Source organism: Gracilinanus agilis, chromosome 2 (genome assembly GCF_016433145.1).
Source record: "Gracilinanus agilis isolate LMUSP501 chromosome 2, AgileGrace, whole genome shotgun sequence".
In the NCBI taxonomy this organism is placed as follows: domain Eukaryota; kingdom Metazoa; phylum Chordata; class Mammalia; order Didelphimorphia; family Didelphidae; genus Gracilinanus; species Gracilinanus agilis.
In genome coordinates, this window is record NC_058131.1 from 641,567,787 (window position 1) to 641,587,516 (window position 19,730).

At 36.8% G+C, this 19,730-nt stretch overlaps 1 protein-coding gene across 1 annotated transcript in view; it reads left to right on the forward strand.

Moving 5' to 3' along the window:
- Nucleotides 1-1,042: 1,042 nt before the first annotated feature.
- The window catches only part of HECTD2 (HECT domain E3 ubiquitin protein ligase 2), a 113,777-nt gene continuing 95,089 nt past the window's right edge, over nt 1,043-19,730 (forward strand). The window contains exons 1-2 of the mRNA XM_044662626.1: nt 1,043-1,228; nt 1,691-1,870. Coding sequence (XP_044518561.1) covers nt 1,718-1,870 — 153 coding nt within the window. The 5' untranslated portion in view covers nt 1,043-1,228; nt 1,691-1,717. The remainder of the gene's footprint in view (nt 1,229-1,690; nt 1,871-19,730) is intronic.

Consider the following 19,730-nt stretch of genomic DNA (forward strand, 5'->3'; position numbering starts at 1 on the left):
TCATAGAGAGTTAGTCACAACTAAAAAACATATATAGTGTACTTGTGTATAAGTATCTATATACTTAGGTTTTTGAGAATATGTATACTTAATATACTATGCTATACTCCCACTATATATAAGTATTCCTAAGTATGTGTATATATGTGAACATATACATAATTATATGTGTACATGCATGTATATGTGTACAGTATATTAAATATAATGTAGTATATGTACATACACGCATATACTTCAATATATACTTACTGAATGTTATACATAGGCATGTATATGTTTATGCATATATTATATGAACATGTATATATTGTATATTAAAATAATATACTATGGATAGCTACATTGTAAACTTACTATATGTTATATATGCTTATAAATATGTGTGTGTGTTTGTCTCTCCATTAGAAAGTAAGATCTTTGAGGGAAGGGACTAGTTTTTGTCTTTCTTGGTCTCTTTGTGGGAACTAGATTGGGAGAGTTTAGTAAAAAACTTCTTGATTTATGAAAGGAAGAGAAAGATAGGAAAGAGTGGGGATGGGTCAAGAAATAAGGTTGCAAGCTGGGCGGCGGAAAAGAGGGTGAAAAAACCGAAAGAGAGGGATGCGGAGATTAGAAGGGGAGCAAAAGCTTGATGGGAAAGTGCTTTGGTAGGACCTCCTGGGCCCGAGTTCTTATTCACGCGGGTCCTGAACCAGAGCCCTGATTCTTAGAGAATTAAGGGACTCACTGTCTGTGGCTTTGCCCCATGAGAGATGCCTTTTGCAGCCCTTCGAGAAAGAGGGAAAAGCTGGTGGTACTGGCTGAATCCCTTGTACGAGGCAGGAATGAGAGACAAAGGATTGATTATTGAAGCGTCTCAGCAGGAACAGAGGGGAGAGGAGGCCAAGTGACCCCAGATCCAATGGGCCAGGGCTGGGCGGGAGCGCGCGTACGCCGAGGCTTACGCCAACTCTGCCTGGGCGCCCCGCCCCCGCGGGCCTTGGGGCCGGTCTCCCGGCGCGCCTCCAGCCCCAGCTCATTCACACAAACATGGCGGCTATAGAGGCCGCCCCTCCTCCCGGGGCTCCGGGGCTGGCTGGGGCAGGTCGCCTTCGGTGGATGCCCGAGAGCTCGGCTCTCACTTGGTAGCGCTCCCCTGGGGCTAGCGGAGGCTCAGGAGCGGAGGCGCGGGCCAGAGCTGGCGGGAGGAAAGAGCGGGACTAAGGCGGGCGATGCGGGGTCCCAGGTGACTGACTCACCATCGGGGCGCGGGGGGAGGTGGGGAAGTGGGAGAGCAGGAGCCCCCAGGTGACTGAGCGGGCGCCAGGGAGCTGGGGGCGGTGGGGAGGAGGGGCTAGGCGGGCGGGAGGAAGCCGCTGTCGCCGGGGCGGGGGCGGGAGCGCGGCGAGGGAGGGAGCGAGCAAGCGAGGGGGAAAGAGGGAGGCTGCTGCTGCCTGGTGTTCCGGCCTGGGGGTGGAGGGGAGAGGAGAGTAGAGGAGGAGAGGAGGTGTTTGCCAGGCGCTGGAGCGGAGCCCTCTCGCGGCGACGGCATCTGCAGCAGCATCCTCTGTATCTACTGCATCCCCAGCATCATCTCCGGCATCCCCAGCATCCCCAGCAACCAGCTCTCTAGCACCACAGTCCCTGAGCCGCGGTCCATTCCCAGCCACCCTCCGCCTTACCGCTTCTCCCTCCCGCACCTGAAAAGGTTATTCCGCGGCCGCTGGGTGACACCATGAATGAGGACACTCGGGGACCCTCTCAGGCTGCGGCGGCAACGGGGGCAGTGGAGGAGAAAGAGAAGAAGGAGGAGGAGGAGAAAGGGAAAGAAGAGGAGAGAGAGAAGCTGCCCCCTATCCTCACTGCTTCCAGCACCGCAGCTTCTGGGGTAGGTCTACCCACTAATGTCACTTGGGAGCTCCCGGACTTGGGATGATGGACTCTGTGTGTATGTGTGTATCTTCAAAGAGTGAATTTCGTCTTTTGGGGGTGAGAAAGGGAGATTATTTTGCTTAATTCATTACCAAAGTCTTATTTTTTGATGAATGTAAAGAAAATAGAAAAGTAAAATGGCTAATTTGTTTTTGATTTGAAGAACATAGTTTTATTGTAGACTTCCTGAAGCAATTTTCAAATTGAATATTAAAAGCTTCTGAAATATCACTAAGGTTGGACATTTAATTAATTTTTCACTTCTTATTATATCCTAAGGATACGATATAATGATAGGGAGCTAGACCTGAAGCATGGGAGACCTAGAGTTCAGTTCTCACCTTTTACCCATTGTGGTTGTACGATCCTAGTCTAGTCACTATTCTAAGATTACAAATTGCTGGGAAGATATTGACCTGCTGTCTTGGTAGAGGGAGTTTCTTGACCTGAGAATTTCCTATACCAATTAATTCACAGATCCAGTTCCTATCCCTTTTCAGTGTGTATATGTCTGTGTCTAATAGGCAGAATTGTTTAAATCCAATTGTATCACTTGTTCAGGGATAGAATATCTGAAGGGTGCCTGCTTATCATCTGAGGCAAGGAAATTTTTCCCATTTCCTTTCTTTTTCTCCCTCCCCCACCATACTGAACCTGTTCTCTACTGACTTACCACCCAATTGTGACCTTTCCATTTCTGTCAAGTAGGGGTGTATATACATTGCTGATTTTTCATATGCCATAGAATGGTAGCTTTTAAAAGCTTCTTTAGACCTTTCATCGGAAGCTAAAGTTATTTCATCTTATCCAGAATGATTTTTCTCCAAGGTCAAATTTTAAAGAACTTCCAAGCATTTCAAGTTTCATAATGCTAGAAGATGTTTTACTTTTCTTCAGAGTATCCTCTCCTCTCTTTTCCCTTTGCTGATAGTTATGATACTAGTTAACTTGGCACACAAAATTCATCTCAGATCTTGATATTTAGTATGGCACAATCTTTAAGGTTTTTCCTTAAAAAGTTTTCCTTGTTTATAAAAGCCTATAAATACCATTAATAATGAACTTTACATGTCAAAATAGTAAATGAAATCTTAGAACATATTGTAAATTTCCTTTATTAATATTTACAATCACTTCTCAAAATCACCCTCAAATGACTAAGTGTCTTACTAAAATAGTTGTTTTTTTAAAAATATTGTTTTCATGTTGTAGATTTTTTAAATGTTTACAGGCTATCATGAAAGGAAACTAGAGAAAGTTCTTTGTTAAATTTCTAAATTTCTGCTTCAAATATTGTAATGAATGAATATAATGAAATTAAGTAAATAAAGTTTGATTAGAAAAAAAATCATTAGTTATAGACAAACTTGGGGGCAGGGTAATTTAAAGGAATTCTTCATATAACTGCTTCAGACTTTATTATTACTGGTTCTTTCATTAGTTTCCCAAGATTGTAGAAAAGGTCTGAATGGATTACTCCCAGTAGTGTAAAAAATCATATGGTATATGGTATATTCCATTTACGTTTTCTCACAGAAAATATTATAAATGGTGATTGGTTCCAAGGCTAGCCCATAGATAACCTACTTAACCCTTAACACAACTGAAACAATGTATTCATGGTAAAATATAGTCAAAATTAATAGTTACAATGCTTTAATTAAAACAGAAAAAGATAACAGAAAAAGAAATAATTCTCTATATGACATTCTAGGTCTTTTAGAAAAGTATATTTATATAGAGGAGAATGTGGAGGCATTTGGAGACTTATAGAGGTTCTTAAATTTATTTCTCTTTGGTTCTGATATCTGGCCCTTTTCAAATGTTTTAGAAGCTAATGGCATTAATTCTTATGTCTAACTTATAATCCTATGACTTAAATTTTTTACTGATGTGTCATTGACATTATTAATACATTTCACCATGATTAAATCTAATATTTGGCTCATATATGAAGAGATTTTTCCCTGAAGTAAAAGTTGGATAAAGGAGTTACTAAAAATGTATGAGAAGAAAATTGCCTGAATGGGCATTAACAGTTTTTAACCAGTGAAGGAAAAAGATAGGTTAGGTACAATCCCACAGAGGGGAAAAAATGATGTGTAGTTATTGTAGGTAAAACTGCTTTGTAAAGTATTATATGAATATGCATTGTTTATTGTCATTATGATAAATGATAGGTTCCACCTTTAATTGCTAGTAAAGAGGTGATGTTGTTTTAGATGAGTTCCTCAGACATCCAGAACTTAATTATGAGAGTCAGAGTTCACTAACAGTAACTAGCATTTCTATAGTACTTTAAGGTTTGCAAAATTCTTTATATTTGTTACTTCATTTGATCCTTACAACCTGTGAGATAGGTGCTATTATTATCCCTGTTTTACAGATGGGGAACCTGAAACAAACTGAGGTTGAGACTTTCCCAGTTAGCCAACTAGTAAGTGTTTAAGATAGAGCTTGAAATCAAATATTCTTGGCTCCAAATCGAGCAATTTAATCTCTTATCCCAAAAACATTATATTAAACCAGTTATTACTGATTAATAATAATGGCATCATTATCTGCAACTAATAGGACAGGAAGAGGAGGTTGAAAGAATTGCCAGGATATATGGGTGCAAATTGAGGATACCTAACTTAGAACATGACCATTTTTAAGGATAATAATATGATTGTTAGAATTGTGTCATGGGGACAGCTAAGTAGCTCAGTGAATTGAAAACCGGGCCTCCAGATGGAAGGTCTTAGGTTCAAATGTGGCTTCAGATATTTCCTAGTGTGACCCTGGGCAAGTCACTTACCCCCCCCCCCCATTGTCTATCCCTTACTGCTCTTCTTCCTTGAAAACCAATAATCAATTTGATTCCAAGACTGAAGATAAGAGTTAAAAAAGAATTATTTCATAATGGCCTGCTTCATTCTGATATGTTTCCTCAAAATTTTCCAAGTTATACTATATATTTTTATATATTTGATTTTTTGGAGCACAAAAAAGAACTGTATGTGGTAACTGCAATTGAAAAGGAACTGAAAATTCAATTTCATGAATTAAAAACTAATTGCACTGGTATTGCAACAGTATGGTTTTCTGTAATTTTTCACGGCAAGTATGCAATATTAGTGATTTTATGTATTAAACAGGGTTTTGTAAGCTAGCCTGGGAGTCTAAGTATTGTTTATAACAATGATTTTTACTAAAAAGACATGTTGGTAGTTTTCAAGAATTGACTTACAAATGTCTTATGTTCCAAAAATTCATTTAAAAGTTTCAGGATACCAGAAATTATTATTGTTTTATTTTTGGTAGTTTGTCTATCATTGTTATTATTATAATTGATTAGCCTATATTTTTGTCTTCAAGATTTGGAAGAATTACACCAGAGCAGAGAGACTAGATGTGCTCTCTCTGACTCTGTAATTGGGAGCTGTGAGGTTGTGGTGACCAGAACTAAGAACAATGAATGGCATTTGATTGCAAAGAAGCAAATTTGGTTTTGGTACAATAAAAACTTCCAACAATCAAAAACACCCCCAAAACTGGAATCAGATATTTATGAATATAACTCCTGTATCCTTTTACCCCTGTCTTTCAGGGAAAACAAAGTTCAAATCAAAATAAACAAGTGAGACTGAAAATTCAAATTTGCCCCTAATTGACAACAAAGGTAGTGCAGTCATTTAAGAAGATGTTCAGAAACAAGATCAAATTTGAGTTGGCACCTCATTAGAGACAAGGCTCTAAACACAGAGGTTTCAATGCTGTTTGCTGCATTTAAACTTGGACATGTAAACTGAAAATTAAAACTGTCATAATCCCTGTCATGTTTCTCAATATCAAATATTTGGGTAAGTATATTAAAATCTGGATTCCAAAATAATTCAGCTTTAATAGCTAGAATAATTTGAAGAGTTATAGAAAATGGTTTGAACTTTTCAACATTCACAGCTAATTATTCTAATTTTAATTTTTTTAAAGAAAAAATGGAAAGGGGGCAGCTGGATAGCTCAGTGGATTGAGAGTCAGGCCTAGAGACAGGAGGTCCTAGGTTCAAATCGGGCCTCAGACACTTCCCAGCTGTGTGACCCTGGGCAAGTCACTTGACCCCCATTGCCCACCCTTACCACTCTTCCACCTAGGAGCCAATACACAGAAGTTAAGGGTTTAAAAAAAAGAAAAAGTGGAAATAATGTCTCCTTGTAATCGATAAGTACATAATCAGTTTGAAAAGAAAAACCATTGGAGCATCTAAAACTAGTACAAAGACAATAGAAACAGTTTGAGTAGTGGAAATACAAAAACACAAAGTAAAAATCTCAACTGGAGTACAATCCATGATACTTCTCATTGAGATTCACAAGCAATGTTATTGATAAAGAGAGGAAAAAATGATGTGTTTGCTTTGTGTAAATTGTTCAGATGCAGATGGAATGAATCATAATGGAAAGGATTTCTTAAAAGTTTGCAGAATACACTGCTGAAGCAAAAAGTTTTTTTTAAATCTGTTAGTAAATGACTCTTTTGCATTTCTTAAGGTTACTTGTTAAATTAAATTTGCTAAATAGAAAAAGGTCACTCAATAGAAATGTTGTTGCTACCTTTTGTTGTGGATATTGTCAAATAATATACAGAGCAACTTTGAATGCTTCTACTTGAAAATAACATGGAAAGAAGGAGTATTGCATGGAAAGAAGGAGTATTGCCCATGGGACTGGGATCAGTTAATGATGAAACTGAAATCTTCCTATTTTGACTTATAGGTAGATGAAGTAACAAATGTAATTGAAGATGCTCATTTATTTACATATGTATGGTACATTGTTGAAACTAATGCTGGAGATTTGTTACTTTGCTTATCTACTAATGCCACATTAAGAGAAAATTTCAACATAATCAATAGAGAGTTTTAACTGAAAATTATGTAACATGGGAAAATTGCATGAGACTGTACTGATAGAGCTTAATCAATACAAGTTCAAAAATACAAATCTGCAAGCCATAGTTTTAAAAGTAGTCCCCATCGATTTGGACACATATGCTTCACAGATAAACACTTGCATTGAGAGATATAAGCAGGAATTGAATACAGTTTTTTCAAGTTATAAGAGTAGCCACCTTTTAAAAAATGTACATTTAAAAAGGCTTATTTTAAAATTGTAAAATACTATAACGGGAAAGCAAAAGTACTTGTATATTATTATGAAACCTTCTGCCTTACAATACTTTTCACTAACATTGTGTTTGTTGTTGCTTAGTCATTCAGCATATCCAATTCTTTGTGACCCTGTGGACCATAGCACACCAATATTGTCCATGAGATTTTCTTGACAAAGATACTGAAATGGTTTGCCATTTCCTTCAATACATTACTTGCCATTATTTCAAATGTTTGGATGAGAAGAAATTGACATTTTTCTTAGAGGTAATAAAGATAAAGCAAATTCTTTTTTAAAGCAGGAATTTTCTCCTGATAGAGATTCTATACTCTGATACCCAAAGATGAAATTAGCATTTTTATGAGATATTTAGAACTGTAGATATTCAATTTGCAAAGATATTTTTGAGATTCTCTCTAAAGATGCCCAAACTTCAAATAAACTACTACAGAAGAAAGTACAGACTTGCTAATTAATTGTTTTACTGACTACAAAAGAATTCTTTTAAATTAAATAATTAGATATTTCTAAATATGAATAGATAACTCATTGATCATGGACAAATATGAAATATTTCACTATCTGAAGAACAACAGTTATATTAGGCTTGTCTTGTGTTAGTATGTTGAAATTAGTATTTGAATCATAAAATCATGTTCTGCATTCAGATGAATATAGAGTTCTTTTGTTTATCAAACAAAGCAATACACATTTCACTACCATTGGTAACATCTTATTTTATAAAATGGGATTCTATTCTATATCCATTGTAAAGGCAAAATGTTGATGTTGATTAGTAGTTGAAAAGAATCGCAATTATTTTTAGCTTTACCACATTTAAAAAAAATCTACCATATTATTAATTATGTTATAAACATAAAGGATTTAATCAATTAATATGCTTATGTGTTATAAAATTTACAGTAGTCATAATTTAATTTGAATAAAGGGCAAGCCAAGAAGAAAATGTGAGTAGACATAATTTTTTAAAATCAGGTATTCCTACATAAAATATGGAAACCATTACTTTAGAAAAATTATTTAACTTTTCAAGGCCTCAGTTTTTCTCATTTACAAAATGAGAAGATTGGCATAGGTGATCAGAAAGATTCCTTTCTATCCTGAAATTCTACAGTTCTGTGGTTCTTATTTTTTTGTTTCTTTGTTTGTTTGTTTAAATGCTTGCCTTCCCTCTTAGAATCAATACTGTGTATTGGTTCCAAGGCAGAAGAGCAGTAAGAGCTAGACAAAAGGGGTTAAGTGACTTGCCCAGAGAGCTAGGAAGTGTCTAAGGTTAGATTTGAACCCAGGACCTCCTGTCTCTAGGCCTGGCTCTCAATCCACTGAGCCACCAGCTGCACCCCCCCCCCCCAGTTCCGTGATTCTTTAAGAAAAAACATGATTTTCAAAGAATCATAGTTCTCAACAAATTAAAATTGAACTATACATTATGTATTCTTTGGTTTGGAGAACCATATTCTATCAGAATTAGAAGCGGTCTCAGAGGTTATCTAATACAATTGGTAATCCCTGTACTTTCTGAACAACTGTAGAGATGAACTACTCATCACGTTTCCAAGGTGGTCCATTCCATTTGTGAACAGCTATGTTTAAGAAGTTTTTTTTTATTATTATTACAAACTAGTCTGCCCCTTTAACTTCTACCAAATGCTTCTTATTCTCTTATCTGGAGCCAAGCAAAATTAAATAGTGCATTCAAATAAAAGCCCTTCAAATATCTGAAGACAGCCTTCATCTTCTCCTAAGTCTTTTCTTCTATAGGCTGTTTCCATAATTCTTTCCCGTGAATGTGCTGACTACCTCCCACTGTATGTTCTCCAGCTGGTCAATTTCCTTCCTAAAATTTGGCACCCAAGTCTGAGCACAGTATGTGGTCTAATTCTATAATGAAACATTGTACAATAGAGCTATGACTTCTATTATTTTGCAAAAGTGCATCTCTTAATGTAGCCTAAATTAGCAACAGTTATTTTGGCTGTCACATAATACTGATAGTAAGAATTTAACACCAGTTTGCACCCCTTTTTCTTGGTGCCCTGAGATCAGTCTTGGGGTGTTAAAAGGAAAGTTTTATATTTAATTTGAAAACTCATTCACTAGTCAACTGGGGTTTTGGTTGAGCACCTCCCCCCCCCCCTTGACTGGAATAGGACTAAGGACTGAGACTTCTCTGTGTAAGGGGGACTCATGCCACTCAGGGAAGATGCCAGAAACCTTGTGGCTCCCTGGCATCCCACATGACGCTTGCCTCTTGTCTCACCTTTATTCTGGAAGACTCTTGTCTTTTGTCCCATGTGACTCCTGGCATCCAGAAGACTGACCTCTGACCTGGACTGAGGTCAAATCTGTCCAATTAGGGAGATTCAGAAAAAGCAATGCCATGAGGGTATAAATTATGGATCAAGGAAAGTCTGGAGGGTCTTTCTGACCAAACAGCAGAAGTGAACAGAGACTGGAGGCGAGCAGCTAGCTGGGGTTAGCTAGGGAAGAAAGTGCCTGACTGACCCTGTGGCTATGTGCCTTTTCTTTCTCTAACCCACTTTTCATTATTCAGTAAATAATTATAAATTAATATACAATCTCCAGAGATTTTTAATCTTAATAGGGTGATTTATATTGAACCACTGAAACCCTCTGGTTCTTTTCCCAGGAGTTGAGGTCTAGAGCCATCTCCTCCATTTTGCACTTGTGCCATTGACTATTTGAACTCAGGTGTAGGGCTTTACATTTATTCTTACTAAATTGCGTTTTATTCTAGTCATTCTAGCTTGTTAACTTCTTTTTGAATCCTGCCTCATTTTTTTAGTTACATTGTTTATATTTATTGTAGTTTAATTCCTAATAAGTAGTTGAATTGCAAATTCTGTGTACTTTGGGGTTTTTCTTTTTCTTGAATAGGCCCAATATCAAGCATCTCTGTTATCCCACCTACCTTCATGTCATTTGCAATTTTGAGATGGATGAATAAGAACTTTGTCTTCGTGTAATGTCATTATTGTTTAAAATGTTGAACAGAATGGAGCTGAAGACAAAGCCTAGCTGCTCTTGTTTAGAGTGTCCATGCCTAGCTAACAATTCATCTGCGTTTTCATTTCTTGGCATAGAGTAGTGAGTATAGAGTGTTAGACTTGGAATGAGGAAGAGTTCATACATATATCTTGACAGGGATATTGATATTGAGCTGTATAACGTACTCTACTGCTGTTTTACCTGATTTATGAAGATTCCACATACACCACCAACTTCTGCAAGATAGAATGGATAGAACTCTAGTATTGAAGGCAGTAACTATTGGATTGAACTACTGCCTCAGATACTAATTCTCAGACCCTAAGTAAATCATGTACCTTTTTTCAGTCTTATTTTTCTCATCTATAATACCTGTGATACTTATTTCTCAGGGTTGTTGTGAGGATTAAATGAGATAATAACTTTAGAAATCTGCAAGATGACAACAGTTATTTTTCATCCTCCTTATTTCTTTGTGTTATTAATTGAGGTATTACCATTTATACATATATTGATACAGACTTGAAAAACTACTGATGGAAACTCAAAACAACTATTACTCAGAGGCCAACAAGAAACATGTGGTGGATGTGAGCAATGGTAACACATTGCAAACGAGAATTATGAGGGACAGCTGAAGTAAAAGATGTCATCAGAGAAATGTATGAGAATGAAAAAGGAATATAGACTAATTATGTAATGAGAAAAGGACCCATAGACATGGATGCATTTATCAATGCCCTTGTGTTGAACTTTTAGGAAGACCTGAATGAGGGTGACACAGGCAGCAATCTTCATTATTAGAGAGAATGCCAACATCAATGAGATTACCAATCCATTTCAGAATGGATGCATCCATAGGCAGCACCAGGTACAAATTTGTTTTGCTTTAAAAGTTTCTGGGGCAGCTAGGTAGTTCAATGAAAAAAGGACCAGGCCTGGAGTGGAGAGGACCTGGGTTCAAATCTGATGTTAGACACTTCCTAGCTATGTGACCCTGAGCAAATCACTTAACCCTGTGTGCCTAGCTTTTTAGCCCTTCTGTCTTAGAATTGCTACTAAGGTAGAAAGTAAGGATAAAAAAAAGCTTATGGTACCAAAATGGTTCTCAGCTGTTTTGGGGTCATGGTTCAGAGAAGATTTGTGGCATATTGAATGCTTAAGAGCACAACAAAGAAAGACTTTGAAGTTTCTAGATTCCTTGCCATTAGAATTCCTTGCCCTCTTCTCTTCCTCCTTCATACCTTCATCTTCTTATTTCTTTACTTCTCTAGGACTCTTAATAGAGGACGTGACTTTGCACTTCCACACATACTGCAGCCTTTGTGACCTTCTTGATCCTAGTCAGAGAAGAGCCATCAATCAGTCAACTAACATTTATTAAAAACTTACTACTGCAACTCAAGGCATCACTTCCTGCAATACCCTTTAAGAACCACAAATGTAGAATGTAAGGCAGAGAGTGATTTTGTTTTGTCCTTGTATCCTCAGTGTCAATAGGGTAAATGTTAAACTGATTTGTTAGGTTTGTCTGTTGGTTTGAAATCATAGCCATAAGGTACTTGCCTATCAGGTTTCTCAAGCAAAGAAACTAAAAGCATTGGGAGTAAGGGTTGATTAGACTTTTAAATGTCAATTCCCTTAACATTTCAGTCTAGAGGTAATTTTGTCCCCAAGGGAAGCTGTTGAAACTACAGCTCTCTTCTAGTTAGTTTCTTTCCTTCACTGCTCAATTTTTTCCTGATTCAATTCCAAACTTTATAGACATCTTGGCCCTTCCCAATTGGTTATTGTCCTTCAAACTTGAAGAAGTCAAAAATGACATCACATCTTTTGACTTGTGTGTAAATTTGATTTAAATGGGGCAGAGTTGCAAAATCATCAGCCTCACCCCTCTTCCAGTGTCCTCAAAGTCTAATGGCAAAACCCAAGTCAAGATAAAATGTAATGTCTCAGGTTGAAAAGGATGACATTGACTTCTTTAATATCTAATCAAGCTCCAGGGGCTTCGTAGTGACTGCTTCTGTTGCCTTCGTAACTATGAAAACAAATTGTCCTCTTCAGCTCCTTCCACCAAGGAAATCTTCACAGGTCTAGGGTAGACAGCCCCCCTCCCCCAACTTACTGATGGGTTTATGACCAATTGGTTACACTCAACCTGGTTTAGCCCTCCTACTGAGACAATTTACTAGGATTTGGCCAGTGGGCATGCTACAGCTTTTTGGAGCCACATATGAGAGTTGGGTGACAGGTGGGCACCAAAGAAAGAAAGAAAACAGCGTTGCAAAGGGCAAAGGGCTCAGCAAACCTTCACACTAGAGGTACTAGTCTTCCCTGAATAACTTGAACCTCCCAGGCCCTCCTAATGCTGCCCTACTAGAGATACTTCCTAAGTAGGAGTTGGGAAGGGAAGGTAGGAAAGCAACTACCATGCAGATTTTGCAGTGTTGGAAGACCAAAGTAAGCTTGTTTATTTTTAACCATTAGTTGAGTATCTTTTGCTAAGGGATAGGAGATGAAACAAGAAAAGGTGGGAAAAAGCAACTGGGAGTTTCTCACTCTCAGTGGGAACACCACTAACAGCTCTAGGAATAGCTGTGATATTTTCCTTCCTGGTTTTTTCCCCATATTATTAGGGCTGGTTGCATGGTAAAGATTCTGTCACATTCTAAAATTATTTCTTACTGAACTTTATTTTAGAGGTATAGTACAAAGAGTCCTGAATATAAGTATATCTGAGTCTGCCACTATAGATTTGCCATTAACTCGATAGAAAGGCATTCTTGGGGCTTCACCATCCTCATTTGTAAAGTGAAGGACTCCATAGTTTTCAACATTCTTAACCTCCTGTGGAATCTCTCCTCCTATGGCTTCAAAAACTATAAATGCCTGGTTCTCCTATCTCTTCAACAAGTAAATTAAGCATTTACTATGTTCAAAGCATTGTTCTTGGTGCCAGGGATACAAAGAGGCAAAATAGTTCCTGTCTTCAAGTAAACAGAAAATGAGTGAATCACTAATCATTTACTAGAATGAGTAACATATATACATATAAGTAAATAAAACTATATAATTATATAAAGACATTTCACTAGGGAGGATGAATTTAACATTTGGGGAAACCAGAAAAGGCCTTATTTTGGGACTACTGGTTGAAGAAAACTGGGCTTTCTAATAGGATGAAGTGAGATGAGAGGGATTCTTCCACCTTTTTCCTCAGCTTCTTTCACTTTACTGCTTCTGGCTTGATTTGTTAGTACCTCTGGCTTGGACCAGGAACCTTTACTATACATGATTACTCTAATTACTACCATCTCTGGGATCCTGTGCTGCCCTGATATATGGTGCTTCTCAAGCTTCCCACCAGAGAAATCATCTATTACCAGCCTCCTTCTAGATATATCATTTCTAATTCCCTCTATCTTCATGTCTCTAACCCTCCTTTTTAAGGCTTAGTCCAAGAGCCATTCTTGATGTAATGTTAGTAATTGAGGAATTGCATTAAGGAAACTTTACCAGTTCCAGAATGAGGTCTGAAATATACTGTCAGTGGGTGTGTTTATATGTTGTGTAGATGTAGCATCCTCAGTGCCAGAACCAGGGCATCAACCTTCAACCTTTTTAGTCCTGACCACAGCTCTTCCAAGGACACATTCTCTACCTATTGTCTACTTAGTGTATCATCTTCTATAGCACTGTGTGTTGGTATCTTGGCCACCTTTTAGATTGTGAGCTTCTTGTGAGAGGCCACTGCATCTTAAACTTTGTGTTTTTCTCAAAGTCCAGCTTGGTGTTTGTACACAGCAGGGATTTAATAACTTCCTTCCCTATTTAGGTAAAGGCCACAAAAATTCCAAAAGACAAATCCCATTGGGAATTAATGAGGTGAACAGGTAACAACCAAACCCTAGCCTCTTCATCAAGCCACGTCTTCAACCAGCTCAACTCAGTTCTGTTGTACATTAAAGTCATCAAATTTTAGGGTTTAAATGTTAAAGTTCACAGTGTTAAAAGTACTCCATGGGAGTACTTTAAAAAGCCTTAAAAAAAGCAATTGCCTTAAAAAAAGCAATTCCAGAATAATATGAAAATAGGTATCAAGTGACAACATTTGTACAACCCAGTGGAATTGCTTGTTGGCTCTGGGAGGGAGGAGGGAAGAGGGGAGAGAAAGAAAATGTATCATTTAAACATGGAAAAATAATTTTTAAAAAATTAATTAATTAATTTTTAAAAAGCAATTCCATTCACTAGAAAGTGGCATTAAGTTAACTGCTAGCATAACTCACCTGGTTCAAGAAAGAAAAAAAGACAGAAAGAAAAATCTTGAAATTAAAAAAACAAAAACCTGGAAGTTCAAAAAGCCTATTGCTTTTGTTGAACTTCTCCTCTGAGGTCTTGAAGGAGAGGGGTCAAGTCCTCTTAGGTCCAGACTGAAGATCTAATCCATGATCTTTTGCATTCTACAACTGCACTTAGTTTCAGTACTTTCCCATGACTTTCTTCTAAAGGGGAGAGGAATTAAACATTGTCTAACTTACTGTAGATTCTGTTTCTTTGGTAATTGTTATCTCAATTGGAGTCTTAAACTTAAGGTCAAAGGATTTCTGGGTAATTCTTTCCCTCTTCCTCTAAGGATATTGTTACATTCTTCTCTGTTTCTCTTGAAGTTACTCTCTCCTTTTTCTCCTCTAAACTCCAAAGTGAACTAATAAACACAGTGGTGTCTCTGATTACTTGGTTTGCCAAGTTTCCAAACAACTAGTCTGCTAGGATATCCATTCAAATCCAGACCAGCCTAGCCCAGCTGTGCTTGATTTTAGTTTTAGTTTTTCAACCTAACTCTATTATTGTTTCAGGTCTTTATAAAATTGATTCTAATTTTTGTAGGCCAAATTTTAGCTGCCCAGAAATATATGTTCCATTTATAATATAATTTCTATTTAATAAGTCCATTGAAAGATTGCTTAATCTAAAGTCATATTCACAGGTTTAGGTATATCTATGTATAGCATCTAGGAGGTGCAGTGGATAGAGTACTAAGTCAGGAGTGAGGAATACCTGAGTTGAAACCCACCTTCAGACACTTCCTGGTTGTATGACTCTTGCTGGGCAAGTTACTTAAAAGCTCTATTGTCCTCAGTTTCCTTGTCAATGAAATGGAGTTAATAATAGTACCTACCTCCCAGGCTTACTGTGGTGATCAGATAAGGTAATAATTGTACAGCACTTAGCACAGTGCCTGGCATAAAGTAAGTGCTAATTAAATGTTAGCTATAATAATTATTATATATATTTGCCTTACTCATTCTAGTAAATGATTAGTGATTATTGATTATGGCTTTTAAAAAATTTTAGTAAATGAATGTCAGTTATGCAGAATATTTGGTAAGGCTAGCCAAAAGTAGTGAACAGTCTTAAAAATTATTAATTTCAATTAAACACTTATTGAATATTTTAGTGATTAATTATTCCAGTTTCCTAAGCCTCTAAATTTATTAAGTAAAACAATAAAGACTCAATGAAGATAAAGGATTCTGTAATGGAACCCAGGCTAAAAGGGCTAGTACTTACCCAAGGATTCTCTGTAAGGGTAACAGTTGGGAGAAGTCCGAATGAAGCAAAGAATCTTTATTTAGCTGTCTGAGCAGATACCAAGATGGAAGGCATCTGCGCAGAGCCTCTTGTTAAAGAGGTGTTTTTTTTTTTTTTGTTTTGTTTTTGTTTTTTTAATACATGGTTTTCAGGCAGTTTTCTGTAGCACATACCAACTAATCCCTAGTTAGGTTAAGCCTTGAAGTGGAACAATTTCCAGAGAAGGGGAAGAGCAGTGCATTTTGAGGAAATTTGATAGAAATGACAAGAGATTTTTATAACAGGATGAGGCTTGAAGGTTTGAGTGAGGAGAAAGGGAGGGATATCCTTGACCCAGAACCTGAAGTCAAGGAAACAAAAAGGAGGGGTGTAAGGTGATCCTTGCCTCAGTTACTGCAGGCAAACAACTTTTGGGTAAAGTCTTAGGACATTTTTAGGGTCCGACTCTTCAATAGGGGAGAATAATGCATTGATTATACATGTTGTAAGACATGAACCTTCAGCATTAAGGCAAGGTTGCCCCTCCCTGAGCAATATGACTAAAAGCTGCTGTGGATCCTGCCCTATTTCTCTCTTTCTTGTCCTTTTGGGAAGCTGTCAGGGAAAATCTACATAGAAGAAGATGAAGCAGAAAAACCAATGGAAATGGAGGAAGTGAAAAATAGGCCAATGGAAGATGGTTTCCCATCTTCTGATACATTTGAATTAGGCCTTTTGGAGCAGGAAGGTAACAAGATTCCTCCAAAAGAAGAAAAGGAGTAAATGACTTGGATCCCCTGTGACTTTGTGCCAAATAGAGTAGTGATAAATCATAGGAGCATAAAGTAGAAGGGACCTTGGAGATCATCTTGTCCAAACTTCCTCATTTTATATAGATGAGACATTTCAGTGTCTTTTACACTGTAAATAAAATCAGTTCTGTTTGATTCTTTATAAGCCACAATGCTTATAAGGAGAGCCAGATTTTAGAGTACCATTGGGGAAAGCTACACATTCACATTCTCAGGCCTCTCTTGGGTAGAGGCAAATGAACTAAATAAGAGAGATTTCCAAAGTGTACCAAGGTCTTTCAGATCAGGAGGGAGCCTCTGGTACAGGGGTTACATGCAAATCACCATTGCTTATTATCTACCCTCCCTTTGGGCTTACATGATTGGATCTAATAAGAGCAATTGATCCTATGAGATCATCATCTGGTTTGTGTTGCCCATCACCTGAGCTTACTAGGTTTCATCACAGAATAATTTGTGAAGGAGGGCACAAGTGACTAGAAGGATAGTGGGGCCCTTACCAAAAACAGGAAAGTTAGGAAGAGGGAGAGAGTTTTATAATAATGAAAAATTTTAATTGACATAATGCCGACCTATTTGTTTTTGCAGTATGATGGTGAAGAGAAGCCGGATGGGAATCTTAGAGACCAGTTAGGAGGCTAATGTAATAAATGGCTTAAAAGTTGAAGTAAGGTTTGACTGTGGAGGTGACAAGGGAGTAGGTGAATAGTGAAAATGTTTTGGCAGTGAAAACAATAGGTTGGGCAAATGGTGGTAGATAGATTGAAGCTGTCAGGAGTTGGGAAGTTTCTAAAGTAGGTTAATTTGGAGACTAGAGCCTGATGAACTTGGTGATGGTTTTTAAATTTGTGAAAAGTTTTACATATATCATCTTGTTTGATTTTGACAACAGTTCTGTCAGTTGTGTATTAGAGGCTTTGTAAAAATAGTGAAAACTCCCTGAGAAATTAACTGACTTGCCCAAGGTCATAAAGAAAATGTCAGAAGCAGAATTTGAACTCATCTTTTTTCTTTAAATTGACAATCTATTCTCAACAGTAGATTGCCTTTCACAAAAGAAATATGATCCAAATTTTCACAAACTCCTAATTAAAGGAGTCCTGAATTTATGTGATTTAACTGCAAAGCTCAGCCAGGCAAAAATATATTCAATGTATAACTGAGCAGGTAATCTTGTTCTGTGATTTAGGTACTCCCTCTAAATCCTGATACTTTTTCATAGCCCCTTTTCAAGTTCGTCATATTTTTACATCCATATTTTAAGGACTAAAAAGCAACAGAATCATAATATCAGAGCCAAAAGAATCTTTAGGGATTATCTATTTCATCCTCCTGATGTTATAGACAAGGAAAATAAGGCCAAGGAAAAGTCAGTTGTCCAAGATCACATAACTAGTAAAGAAGGGCTAGCAGAGTTAGGACTTAAAATAAATTATAAGTAAGCCACCCCAATGCTGAAGTTTATTATTTTAATGTGATAATATGCTTAACGAAAGTTTAAAAATTAAACTTAAAAGTTATCTTAACAACATTTTAAAAAGTTTATTTAAATCTACCTCTGTTCCATGGACCTGAGTAGCTAGTTACTTTGTATTCTTTAGTTTACATTTCAGCACTGTTCAGCTCTTATCATAGCTGTATCAAAATTGTATTAATTGTATTAAAATAATTTGAAATTTTGTTCATTTGAGATTTAGTAAAACAAAAAAAATTGGTTTCATTTATCTTATATTTTTATTGAATAATAATAAGACATTTTGGGAAGGAAGAGGAATGGAAGGGGAAAAACAAGACAGATTTTTGGGTATAGCTAATATGAAAATTTGTCTCTCTTGGATAAGTGTATTTATTATAATTTATTACTTATTTATAACAAATCATGTGTTATATTATTATGTCACATATTTATGATATACCACATCCAAAAAAAGATTGACATTTAGTCAACTGGGCAATTGTGATTACTTGAATTAGAAATGCATTTAAAATAAACTACTATTTTGATGGTATTAATAGTGTATACTAATAGTCTAAAAATAAATGGAGCTAGAATTCCTTCTCACCTATTTTAGCCCCCATTGTATACCACATTAACTTTTTCATGAGATTAGAGTTATTAATACTTTTGCTGTATTCAGTAGAGGATGTTCTCAGTTATCATCCATTAGATTGTTTGTACTCTGAATTCAATTGCAAAATTTGCTTTCAAAATCCAGAAAGATCCTTTAGAACAAATTACTTTCTCTCCTCCAGTTTTCATAGGAAAGAAATGAAAGATCAAACATCAAGCCTAGAAAGACTTAATTAAAGTCATTAGTAGCCTTAATTAGGGTGGTTAGCTTGAGGGGGAAGTTCACACTTTTTTTTTTTATTCCTAACAGTTTATATCTTATTAAGGTAAAGGCCAAAGGTGGTAACTCTGTCATTAAATCTTTTTTTTTCTTTTTTTTTTAATTTTTAAACCCTTAACTTCTGTGTATTGACTTATAGGTGGAAGAGTGATAAGGGTAGGCAATGGGGGTCAAGTGACTTGCCCAGGGTCACACAGCTGGGAAGTGTCTGAGGCTGGATTTGAACCTAGGACCTCCCGTCTCTAGGCCTGGCTCTCAATCCACTGAGCTACTCAGCTGCCCCCTCTGTCATTAAATCTTAACCTCAAACCACTAATAAGAAAGAAATGGGTAAAACACAAAGAAAGCAACTGTCAAATGGGAAAGAATCTTCAGCATAAAAACTGGACCAAAAAAAACCTTCATTCATTTCTTCTTTCTTAGTTCCCTACCAAAGTCCTCCAAAATTCTAGGATTTTTAAAGACAAAATACCTTCATCTTTATCCATTTTGGATGTTACATAGAATAACATGAATTTCCTTCTTAAGGTTTTTGATAGAAAAACATGCTCATTATATAATCTAAGTCAGCTATAATGGGCAAAAGTAGGAAGTTTTCAAAGAATCCAATTCAACAAACATTTTTTAATAGTTACTGTGTAGAGTGCACTATGAATGTGGAAATGAAAAATTGAATCTTCTCTTCCCTTGAGAAACTTACATTCTACCAAGGGAGCTATCACATTATGCAAATAAGCATGATACAAAGAAAATATGCTGTAAGGAAATTGGATAAGGGAGAAAACACTTTCATTTAGGTAGGGATCTATAACATGGAAGATAACAGATCATGGAAGTCTTCATAGAGAAAGGGGCTTTGAGCTGAGGCTTGATAAAGGAGAAGGATTTCAACAAGT